Genomic DNA, 11,071 nt, shown 5'->3' with positions numbered 1-11,071 from the left:
GAGTTAATGGACAATTTTATGTAAATGGTAAGTAATATGCATAATTTGCAATATTATATTGAAAAATGAATTAACTCCCTCTTAAGATTTTTGTTCTAAATTTCTAAACTTTGTACACAAAATATAATCAAATAACATATATATATATATATATATATATATATATATATATATATATATATATATCTTAAGAATTGATATATCTTAAGAATTGATATATATATATATATATATATATATATATATATATATATATATAATAAAATTAGTTTAAAAAGTTTAAAATGCATTGTTCACACATATCGATAAGTTATAAAAAATACATTAGCCTGGTTCCAAAAATCTATAATTCAAGATTTCTCAGACAAGCGGAGTAGGAATAAAAATCCTTACAAAAGTGCAGATCGCATAGGTTGCATTTATTAAAACTGCTTTGAATTCATCTACAAACTTTCTTCGATGTGAATTCAAAGAGAAGCTCTTCCGTATGCTTCGACCTAACGAGGAAAGCGAATTTATTGTACAAATATTGATCTCCCAAGAAAAAGCAACACTGGTATCGTAAATGTAACAAAATAATAATAATAATAATAATAATAATAATAATAATAATAATAATAAAATAATAATAATAATAAAATAATAATAATAATAATAATAATAATAATAATAATAATAATAAAATAATAATAATAAGTACTTCTATAATACATATATAATACTTCTATATAATTAAACTACATTCTGTTTTTAGACAATATATAAATTATAAGTGTAACAGATGTTATTCACACTTATGCACGAGTTGTAGCAAAAAGGCATTGGAAATAGAGTCAAGTCTCTTTTATGCGGGATTTTCCGTTTGTCTTATTTCTGATTCCTAGAAGAAAAATAGAAAGAATCATACAATCGCAATCACTTTGTTGTGTGTTAAAAAAAAATTATATATGACATTACATTAAACATATTTGAGAGAATTGTGAACATCAACGATTTTCTTAACAATTAACGATAGTTTCTTGGAATACATTAGATATATTAGATATATTAGCTCTACAAATTATACTAAAAATTCGCAAAAGTTAATTACATACGGATTACATTACGTACGGAACGTACGGGATACAGAAATGTGGATACACTTTTTTCCGTATATCCCGATTGCACCTTGCAAGTGTATTCACCCATGTCGGCCCATTCGAGATCCGTTATTTGCAAATCGCCATTAGCGAGAACGATATGTCTCACGTGTGTGGCGGAACTTATGGTGTTGCCCAAATTATCTATCCAAAATAGATAAGGCGCCGGTTGACCAGTGGCTCTGCACGGAAGAATCACCGTATTATGCTGAAGAGCGAATCTCCAAGAAGAGTGCAAAGTGATGGTGGGTTGGCTTTCGCTACTGCAAATGGTTGTTCTGGTTGCTGATGGACAGTAAGATGATATTAGAATTACCATTTTATTGATGATATCGATGTATCTATTTATATAGATGAAAGATGCGAAATATCCCATCCGTTTTTACTCACTATTAACTAAGAGTACCGTCGCTGCCGATTGGGCCACTATATTTTTAGACACGGATACACAATATTTTAAACCTTGATCTTCAGGTCTGACGCAATCGATCACGTACGTGGAAGAAACTTGACTGACCCCCTCCCATTCCGTGGATACAACATTGGTCGCTTCTTGGACCCGCGTGGTTAATTCCTGAATCTGCCAGATTACAATCACATCGAATAAATGTAAAGGGGAAGTGCCGTTGTATAATGATTTATCACAAATCTTCGAGGATTTCTCAAGCGAGAAACATAAATATTAATAGCGAGAAACCGACCTGTCTTTCCGGTTCATTTCCGGTTATCCAATAGACTTGGGGCGGCGGATTTCCAGCTACCTCGCATTGCAATTCGACGCGACTCCTGAAAGAAATATGAATTTAATGCACGTGATACATGCGATTATGTTACCTTCATATTAATCGTTACTTCATGTTAAATATGTATATTCACCCGACGGCGGCTTCCAAGGAATCTGGCGGATTCTGTAAAATCCTGGTCCAAGTCGACGTAAAACCGTTCTAGAACGAAGACGACTATTGTAGAGAGGAGCACACAGAGAGAGTATCCGACTGGATCTCATACATTTCAAATAGCTGAGAAATTGTGTAGCAAATTAGCAAAATAGTAAACTGAAAGAAATTTTATAAACGCTCAAAACTTTAGCTCAGATGTTCATTGATGATATACACCTTTTTCTCGCCGGCCGGTTTAATATCATTTTTCAGTCTATTCGCTGCACTGGACTGGTCAACATTTGTCCGTGTGTACGATGTATTTGTCAGCAGCAAGAATGTCAAAGGGCTACCAAGAGTTATACCGAACACGGCGACGATCACCAGAAGATGCGCAAAGTTCGAGAGATACAACCACATCTGGAGAAAGAATACAATAATACAAAGACTTCAGCACATCAATTTGCCTTCAAGAAGGGAAAGTAAGACGAGATGTTGTCCCAAAAATGTTTCCCTCTAGATAGAAGACTGAAGACAAGCGATTATATTTACATATTATAAGTATTGAATTAATACCGTAATAGCAACACGCGGGCCGAATTAGAAATTTTATCAGGTAGGTAGATGATGAAATGTAAAAAAAATGTTGCTAAACAAACAATTGTACATGTAATACATCTATTATACTCGTGTCGTTCGTATTTTCATGCATGTGATGATATATGTAGTGTACCTACCTCGCTAAACGCACTTTGTCTTAAACTATGGGTCTTTTTCTCTTTGGCTAAAATTTTTAATCAATTCTTCCTTCCTTTGCAAAAATATCGAGGAAGATCATTTATTGTATAAATTTGTATCACTAAATTTTAAATTAGAATTCTTTCAAAATGAAGAATATTATTTTATCGTTTCGCGCTTGTAACTTATAGTTTTCAAATGAGTTTTAATTTTCAATCTCTTGTAATTTCAAGTACATCGACGCGTTTTAATACAGAAAAAATTGACTGAAAAGTGCGCTAAGCGACAGGGAACACTCTGTATATATGATGCAAACATGTAGCGATTAATTTATATTGATTAGGGAGCCGTTTTAATATCTTGTATGCCACCCACAGCGGTTAAAAAAAAGTACGTGAGCGAGAGCACGTCAGATGCGGTGGATGCGCTATTTTGCCTTGTTGCATCAGTCGTTTTGGCTCGGATTGGTTTGCTTTAGCCGCCTCTTGAGATGGAGAGGGAAAACATACCGGGACGAAAGACACGTGCGCGAAAGGCACGCTTCTCGATGTAGATGCTTCAATTTTTTGTCCAGTCTCTCACGGTTTAACACGCAGTTTTATTCGCGAATTTTAAGTAAGTTTTATCAGGATATACATCGCTTGAAACAATCGGAGAAATGTGATCTTTTCAAAAATTTGTTAACTAGACTTATAAATGCTGATAATTGATTTAAATTGTCAAAAAAAGACTAAATATTTCATTTACATAAATATATTTATTGGACACGAAGATTATTCAAGAAAGATATTAAATCTAATCATATTAGAGAAAGTCTTTCATTAATTGTTTTGAGCGATGTACTAAAAATACATACAATTAGATTCTGTATAACAAATTCACACATGTATTTATAAAAAAAAGAATAATTTTTGTTAGATATATTTGCAGTGGATTCCTCCTACTCTTTCTCTCTCTGGATTTAAGTGGAATGTTGAATTTGTGCGTGACTTACCGTGCGTGTAACGCTGCGATTTTCCGAATAACTCTGTTCGTTCCGAGGGAGATTCGAAAAAAAAGGAAAAAGGAGTCAAGCGCCCGCAGTTTATCACCGACGAATCGAGGAGGCCGACTGAACGACGGTATAACAGTTATTGGTCCATTTATATATTTCGAATGTAACAGCGGGCGCCCTTCCCTTTACCCGATTGGCCGTTATTACCGGGAGTAGGGCGATAATACCACCGACAAACAATCGAATTCATTATCTGCACGGGTCGTTTGTACCCGCGTAATAGATATCTCCCCAATTTGTTTCCACCCTCATCTACGGTCCATCGATTTTTATATCTCAAAAGAATGATACGATAATTACTTTTATTGAAAGCGATCGTGTATCAAGAAGAGAAAAGATGATTCCAATTACTCATCAGATCTCAATATCATGTATAGAAATATTTTTATACATATCTTCTATATTTCATAGCTCTTCTCTCTCTTTCTCTTCATGTTGGTTTTTTTTCTTCAATCAACAAATTTTCGATAAGCTTATTTGATCTACGCGAGCTAACTTTAAATAAAATTTAAGAAAAAATAATTCTCATCTCCCAGATAAGAATATGACATCATTTCGATTAAAGAAGATTCTCATTGAATTAACGCGAAATATCGAAAATTTCGATTGAATGTAATATTATTAATGTAAGTGCCATATATTTTTTTACTTTTATTACGATTTAATGAATCAAATGTATGTTTCTTTATATTAATCGTGATAATATTTCGTCGTTTTCGTTGAATTCATCTTATCCGTGAATGCGATCCCAAAATATGCGGTCAATCATAAAGAGGAAATTCCAAGAAAAAGTGTATGTTCGCATTAAAAAAGCTTTGCCATCAAATTCGAATTTCGTCAGCGGTTTGGAGGTTGTCACCTTAAAATTATGCTGAATCCCTCGTAAAAAATGCCTAAGAGATGTTAGATCATACTCTACGACGATTAAGATTGGATTGCTTACTCATAATAAATACGTAATAGTATTTAGAGTATTTTAAAATCCCTCACTTGTGAGTATGTATGCGCGCCGTGTTCTTTTTCAAAATAATTATTTCTCTTTCTTAGATATGCAAACTACCCTCTTTGTATAACAGAGATTGTACGAAATATTCACATAAATCTTTCGCTACGCGCATTTTGAAACGAAATATTTCTTCGCCTGAAGAACCCCATGTGTAGAAGCTAACGATGTAGAACAATAAATGTGCGTTCGTTAGAATCTATTAAATGAAGAACGAGCAAATAACTTACTTATGTGTGTATATATGTGTGCGTTTACTAATATTTTCTCAAATACTTCTTACATAAAGGTTACTAATCCTTGCGAAAGATAAGAACTTTATAGATAAGGACATAATTAACACATTGACATATTGTATATATATTTTGAAAATTTAAATAATTAAGCGTAATTAAATAGCAATTAAGCAACTTTGGTCAAAAAAATTTCAGTAATAATACCACAAATGTTTTTTTATGTGACAAAACTATTCAAAATTTTCCGTACAGATATTTATCGAGAAGTCGCATTAAGTAGTGTATTGCATGAATAAATCTCAAAATCTATCTGAAAATTATCTCGAGACCGTAAAATTTTTTACACACAAGATCTCTTTTATATTTTTTTATATTATCGTAGATCGAAAATTCTCATTAATTCGAATTAACACAATGAAGAAAGTTAGAAAAAAGGTTTCTGATGAAATATATTTTAATTATTAAAAATATTAAATAAAACAAAGCATCTAATTTTACAATTAATTATGTGTCAATGTTCTTAAACATCATTATTTTAATTCAATATCATGATGATGTTAAAACGGATATTGAATTGTATAATGTCAGAATTTCAAATATCACAAGATATATAGTACTATGCATTTATTGTTTTTTCTTTCAATATACTGCCACTCAATTACAACACATTTTTATCTTATTATTAAGATATAACATATAAACCGAATAATGGTTAGCATGTTAATGTGTTAAAGATTATTTTAAAACTATGATCGCACTCAATAATATAAAAAAAATCAACATTAATTATTACAATACTTTAGCAGTAAAACTTAATTTTATATTATATCTTCATTTTGATTGGAGGAAAGTGAACAAGAGATACTGAAAAGTTAAGAATACGCTAAAATTATATATTTATTTTAATATTGTCAACATATTCATATTGGGATTATTCATTTTTTAGATGACCAGTTTACATTGCATTATCTTTTACTATGAAAAAGTATGTAATGATTACTTCACTGGATGATAATAACATCACTGCTTCCTAATCGATCTTTGAGATAATCAAATCATGATAATGTTGGTATTTGTTAGCACTTTTAATATGAAAACGAACATTCCATCCGTTGTATATCATAAAGGTAGAAAGATTAATATTTTTTACAGTAAAATTTATTTACATTTTTTTTAAGCATATTTTTTTAAAGAGCAACTATTTCTGTTATTAAGCGCGTTCAAGAATATTGAATGCAGCTACGAAAATAAAGTATAAATCAAAACAACAAGAAAAAGTAATAATAATAAAAATAAAGCAAGTAATAAAATAATTTCATTACCACGTATAGCTCTCAATTAATCTGTTTCCTTTAGGGCCGATGTTCCAACTTCTTGGTAGATTTATCCAATTATCCATTAGATATATATCAATAAATGTTGTTTCATCTATTGGTAAAATTTACTTATAAATTAAATTGTTATTACCAAGAAGTAATTTTACTCTGTATTCCAACCACTGTAAAGATCTCTATTTATACTGATTGATGGGTAAATCTAGAAATTGAAATAACTAGCTCTTAGTTATGGATATTCAATATTAGAGCCTTTAACTTCTTTTTTAATAAAAAGTATATCTGAAAAAGTTGTTGAATTAACGTAAAAAAAGTGTATTTATAATAACGCTATACTTTTTTAGAAAGATCGTGCATAATTACAGAAATTTTTATAAATATATTTTAATTATATAAGATGTGTGTACACAATAAGTAACATGAAATAAGAAACAGATAATGAGAATACTTATTGGAACAGATTTTGTATATGTATATATAATTTCTCAACAATTTTATTAAAAAAAATATATATATATATATTATATAAAATATATCTATATCAACATGATAAATGTATAAAGTTAAAACTTAAATTACGGTATATTTTTATGATATTATGCAAAATCGTTCAACGAGTTCAACGTGGTTTATAATTAACGAATTCTGAAGAATACAGGACGCAACGATTGTCTTCTTAACTTCAATGTTATTGAAAAACCTCAAGTAAGTCGCACATACAAATCTTATCGAAACAGAGAAAACGTCTATAGACATTTCCCTTTTCAATTGAGGTAGCATCTTTGATTAACAACAAATTTATGCTAATTAAAATACTTTGCATTGAAAACAATAAAGTATCATTATGTTGGACAGATATAAAATATAATGCTGAAATCCTATAACAACTTATAATATTAGTTGACATTTTTCACATTACTGACTCCATCTTCACGAGTCTCAAGTGCTGCTGTAAAAGATTCTCTTTTGCCTTCAACTGATATTTGGAAATAAGTGGTTTTACCATCGATCTAAAAATATCAAAATTATCTTACGAAATATTTCAAATATGCTACATGATATACTTACAAGTCTAAACACAATTGCGCAAGATGCTGTGGCATGCGATATCGCACGTGAGGAGAGAGATCCAGAAACGGATCATTCACATTTGCCGTGCTTTCCAACCCTTCGAATCTACACAAATAAAACATATAATACGAATTATGGCATAGAAAAAATGTTTCTCTTAACGAAAATAATTATTTATTATGAGCCTTACCTCACGACAAAATGTCTGCGATACTGGTGCACGGCATCATTTGTATAACGTTTTGCTAATTCAAGTACAACGGGAAATTCCACGTCGCGAAAATCACCACCTATTTCATAATATTTACCGAGTTTATTCAGGCCCGAATCGTTTTCCCTTGATATAACGATGGATCTTGTTGTCGGTGTATCTATCCAAACAACACGACATTTACTGTTAAGCAATTTGGTGAACCATGAAACAGGACCAACTTTAGCTACGTTATTCCATTCAGCTTCATCATACCAGTCGTATACCTTTAAAAGAAATAGTTGTGAAAAATATCCTTGACAAATTGTATTATAGTTTGCATTATATAAATAAGAAAATTTTAATAAAGATACTTTTTTAAATCATAAAAATTTTGATTGACATATGTTGATATGTAGAATGTATTATCAACAATTAATCTGTGCAATAGAAAACTTACGAAACAGGAACACATCTTGGCAAGTGTTTTGCGAAAATCTTTCATCAATGCCATAAAAGATATCGAATTTTTAGTATAAAGGAGAACAATATCATCGCAAGAAAGATTATCGTGATCGATTTCTTTTTCACTGTCGTTGTTATCAACGATACTGAGATCGGTGGATTCGAAACAACCAGAGTTCAGAAAATCATCATGCTGTGGATTAACATATAAGGTAACCTTCTTCTTTCGAATACACAGATGCCAGAAACATAATGTTCCAATTATCACTGATACAATCAATACAATGACGATGATAGGCAACAGTAAATGTAAGTTTGCACCCAGCAATTTATCTGATTTTATCATCTCTCTACTTTCGTTATATAACGAAGTATTCACACAACCTACAAACATAATTTGCAATACACAGTTTGTTTATAAAAAATAAAAAACTTCTGTAAATTTATAATTCTACATAAATTCAAAATATCTTTTCTGATATATTAGATGGCAAAATATGTATAATACAAACAAAAGATATTATTTCTTTAATTAACTTTAATTTTTTTTGTAATATATTTTATCTCTGATTTAAACTTACGTTTCACCCATGTACATGGCATCGTATTTGCATGCGCTGGCTTCCAGATAGTATTTTTATAGCATCGATCATCATGTATGCGAAATACGAAGCAATAATGCGTTTGTGTAGTTTGTTCTTGAAAATTACATTGTACAGTTTTCATGTATTCCCCGATTCCTGTCTGCATCTATTTAATCAAAGTTTTTATTCAATGTAACATTTATATATATGCACACACAGATAGAAAATTGGATCTGGATTTTGACTAACTTTTTGCATTTCAAAAGTAATTAAAAGAGATAATATTTACCAATTTTACATTGCAATGATTTTCCAATGTTTCTTTAAAATTAGTCTGCAAAGATAAAAAATTAAATCTGGATATTAGCTGCAAAAAAATAAATAAGTATACATATTTCTTAATAACTAAATATTACCAGATTGATTGGCCATGTGAATATTAGTGATTCTTTATTCCAGACGCAACCTTTTCCTGAATTATTACGTGGTGATATCAAAGCCACTTCAAGTAACAATCCTGTATCTATTGGTAGGGAAGTATCTAATGTAAAATTTGTTATTTCATGTCTGTAATATATATATGTATATATATATCCTATTTTATATCTTAATTTCTTCAAAATATTAAAGAATATTCTATAAATAAATTTATCTTATGCACACAATAGGAAATAGATATTATTCTCTGAAATTTTATGATATATGAAATATATATACAGGGCGAGTAACTAGAAATTGCCTTTTAAGATATATGTATAAATATTGATTTTATATAAAAATGTAAAAAAAATATCTTGGAATGAAGTTTTTCTAGTCACTCACTTTATATATACATTGATTTATACATAATAATTATTATTACTATACCTTTGATCAAAATTATAATATGAGTTATATTTACAGATAAACTGTGGTTCTTTCACTTCTGTACTTTGATAAGTAGTATTTATAAATTTATGACCCCTTATTACATATTTTTGTCTACCTATGTGAAATCGAAGTGCATAGCATCCTGTAAAGATGTATTGAAACCATAGTTTAATATTGCCCTGAAATATCAATTGCAAAATTTAATACTAGGTATTAATTATATATACATCTATATACAAACATATGTAAACAGGTCTAATATTGGTCTTAATATTGTTTATTACCTCGCATAAGGATACTGTCGAATTATCATTATATTTTACAGGTTGATTAGTGTTTCTAAGAATACACATGGTCCTTTCTATAGTATGTACATTTGAATTAATGTCATTCACTTCATTAAACTTATACTCTCCACATTCTCTTTCATTCTCAATCAAAGGATTGACTAATAAGGCTACTCCTAATCCACATTCTTTTTTGGGAGGTGTAAACTCAATTTTCAAAGAATCTTAGATAAAAGGAAAGATATGATTAATTGATATAACTAATTGTTTCATAAATCAATCATTCGATATAAGAGGATGATGTACCAGTTAAATGGCCTCTGTTTTCATCTCTCTTTACATAAAAATTGATATCATCAGGAACATCTTCAGCAGTACAATAATTAATAACTGAAGGATGGTATTCAATTATATTATAATTATCTACATCTCCATGGCATTTTTGCTTAAACTTATACTGAAAAATAAAATAAAATATATATAATAATGTATATATATATATATATATATATATATATATATATATACATATATATACTATATACCATATACATATATATATATATATATATAAACATCATTATATGTATATGTATAACACATATGATATAATGATAATTTATTTCTCACACCTAACAAATTTTTTATCTATCGTTCATAATTACAAAGTCGTAAAGTATCATATAATATTACATATTATTTTTTTCGAGATAAATAAGTTTATCGTATAACTCACAGTGCATGGCAAATTGTCCAAGGTAAATTCATCTGCCTGTACAAGAATAAATAAGAGAAGAGCGATACATTGTCTACCGTACATTGTCCACTTCTATCTTGCAAACAATATTCATTTTAACGCGCTGCACAATATGAGATAACGTATTGTATGATATGCACAGGAAACAGTTAATTCTTTGGCTATCTGGTCCAATAATTATTTAAAATAATATAGATTTTTTTCGCGCTCGCGACATGCGGGCACAACACGTAGTAATAGCGAGCAAATTGTGGCGCATTACACACTTATGTTTCATTTATCACCTTTATCATGACCTTTATCACACGCTCTATTCGGTCGATAGTAGCGAACATGCTAGTGAACAGTAATCGACACCAATTCTATAAGATATTCTACTCGATCATGTTTACAAGGAAATTGTAGAACATGGAACGTCGCAGGCTGCGACTCGAACCTGCTCGCGAATATTTTATCTGACAGAAT

The 11,071-nt window shown here is 29.9% G+C and overlaps 2 protein-coding genes across 4 annotated transcripts; both read right to left on the bottom strand.

The window, feature by feature from the left end:
* Positions 1-394: 394 nt before the first annotated feature.
* Positions 395-5,782, bottom strand: LOC126848649 (neural/ectodermal development factor IMP-L2). Of its 3 annotated transcripts, none has more exons than XM_050589679.1 (7): positions 3,750-5,782; positions 2,255-2,437; positions 2,016-2,083; positions 1,841-1,925; positions 1,530-1,719; positions 1,095-1,424; positions 395-880 (listed from the first exon to the last, which is right to left on the bottom strand). In XM_050589679.1, the coding sequence occupies exons 2-7, from the start codon at positions 2,435-2,437 to the stop codon at positions 834-836; spliced, it is 903 nt and encodes a 300-aa protein (XP_050445636.1). In that variant the 5' UTR covers positions 3,750-5,782; the 3' UTR covers positions 395-833. The 3 variants fall into 3 exon arrangements, with proteins under 3 accessions (XP_050445636.1, XP_050445637.1, XP_050445638.1); XM_050589680.1 differs by having other exon boundaries at positions 728-880; positions 1,111-1,424; XM_050589681.1 differs by having other exon boundaries at positions 728-880; positions 1,120-1,424.
* Positions 5,783-5,927: 145 nt separating this feature from the next.
* LOC126848638 (uncharacterized) lies at positions 5,928-11,050 on the bottom strand. Its single transcript, XM_050589655.1, has 11 exons — positions 10,586-11,050; positions 10,156-10,306; positions 9,847-10,073; positions 9,560-9,741; positions 9,109-9,259; positions 8,982-9,026; positions 8,690-8,858; positions 8,104-8,492; positions 7,644-7,930; positions 7,451-7,558; positions 5,928-7,392 (listed from the first exon to the last, which is right to left on the bottom strand). The coding sequence occupies exons 1-11, from the start codon at positions 10,667-10,669 to the stop codon at positions 7,293-7,295; spliced, it is 1,893 nt and encodes a 630-aa protein (XP_050445612.1). The 5' UTR covers positions 10,670-11,050; the 3' UTR covers positions 5,928-7,292.
* Positions 11,051-11,071: the final 21 nt, after the last annotated feature.

This window comes from Cataglyphis hispanica, chromosome 4 (assembly GCF_021464435.1).
Source record: "Cataglyphis hispanica isolate Lineage 1 chromosome 4, ULB_Chis1_1.0, whole genome shotgun sequence".
Taxonomy (NCBI): domain Eukaryota; kingdom Metazoa; phylum Arthropoda; class Insecta; order Hymenoptera; family Formicidae; genus Cataglyphis; species Cataglyphis hispanica.
This window is presented reverse-complemented; position numbering and strand designations above follow the sequence as displayed.

Excerpts from the sequence above, each read along its gene's own strand:
- LOC126848638 (XM_050589655.1), bottom strand. The coding sequence starts at position 10,669 with ATGTACGGTAGACAATGTATCGCTCTTCTCTTATTTATTCTTGTACAG. Across the intron at positions 10,074-10,155 it reads AAACAGAGGCCATTTAACTG|ATTCTTTGAAAATTGAGTTT; the intron begins GTACATCATCCT and ends CTTTTATCTAAG. Across the intron at positions 9,742-9,846 it reads CGACAGTATCCTTATGCGAG|GGCAATATTAAACTATGGTT; the intron begins GTAATAAACAAT and ends TTGATATTTCAG.
- LOC126848649 (XM_050589679.1), bottom strand. The coding sequence starts at position 2,437 with ATGTGGTTGTATCTCTCGAACTTTGCGCATCTTCTGGTGATCGTCGCC. Across the intron at positions 1,926-2,015 it reads TCCTTGGAAGCCGCCGTCGG|GAGTCGCGTCGAATTGCAAT; the intron begins GTGAATATACAT and ends TATTTCTTTCAG. Across the intron at positions 1,720-1,840 it reads GAAATGAACCGGAAAGACAG|ATTCAGGAATTAACCACGCG; the intron begins GTCGGTTTCTCG and ends GTAATCTGGCAG.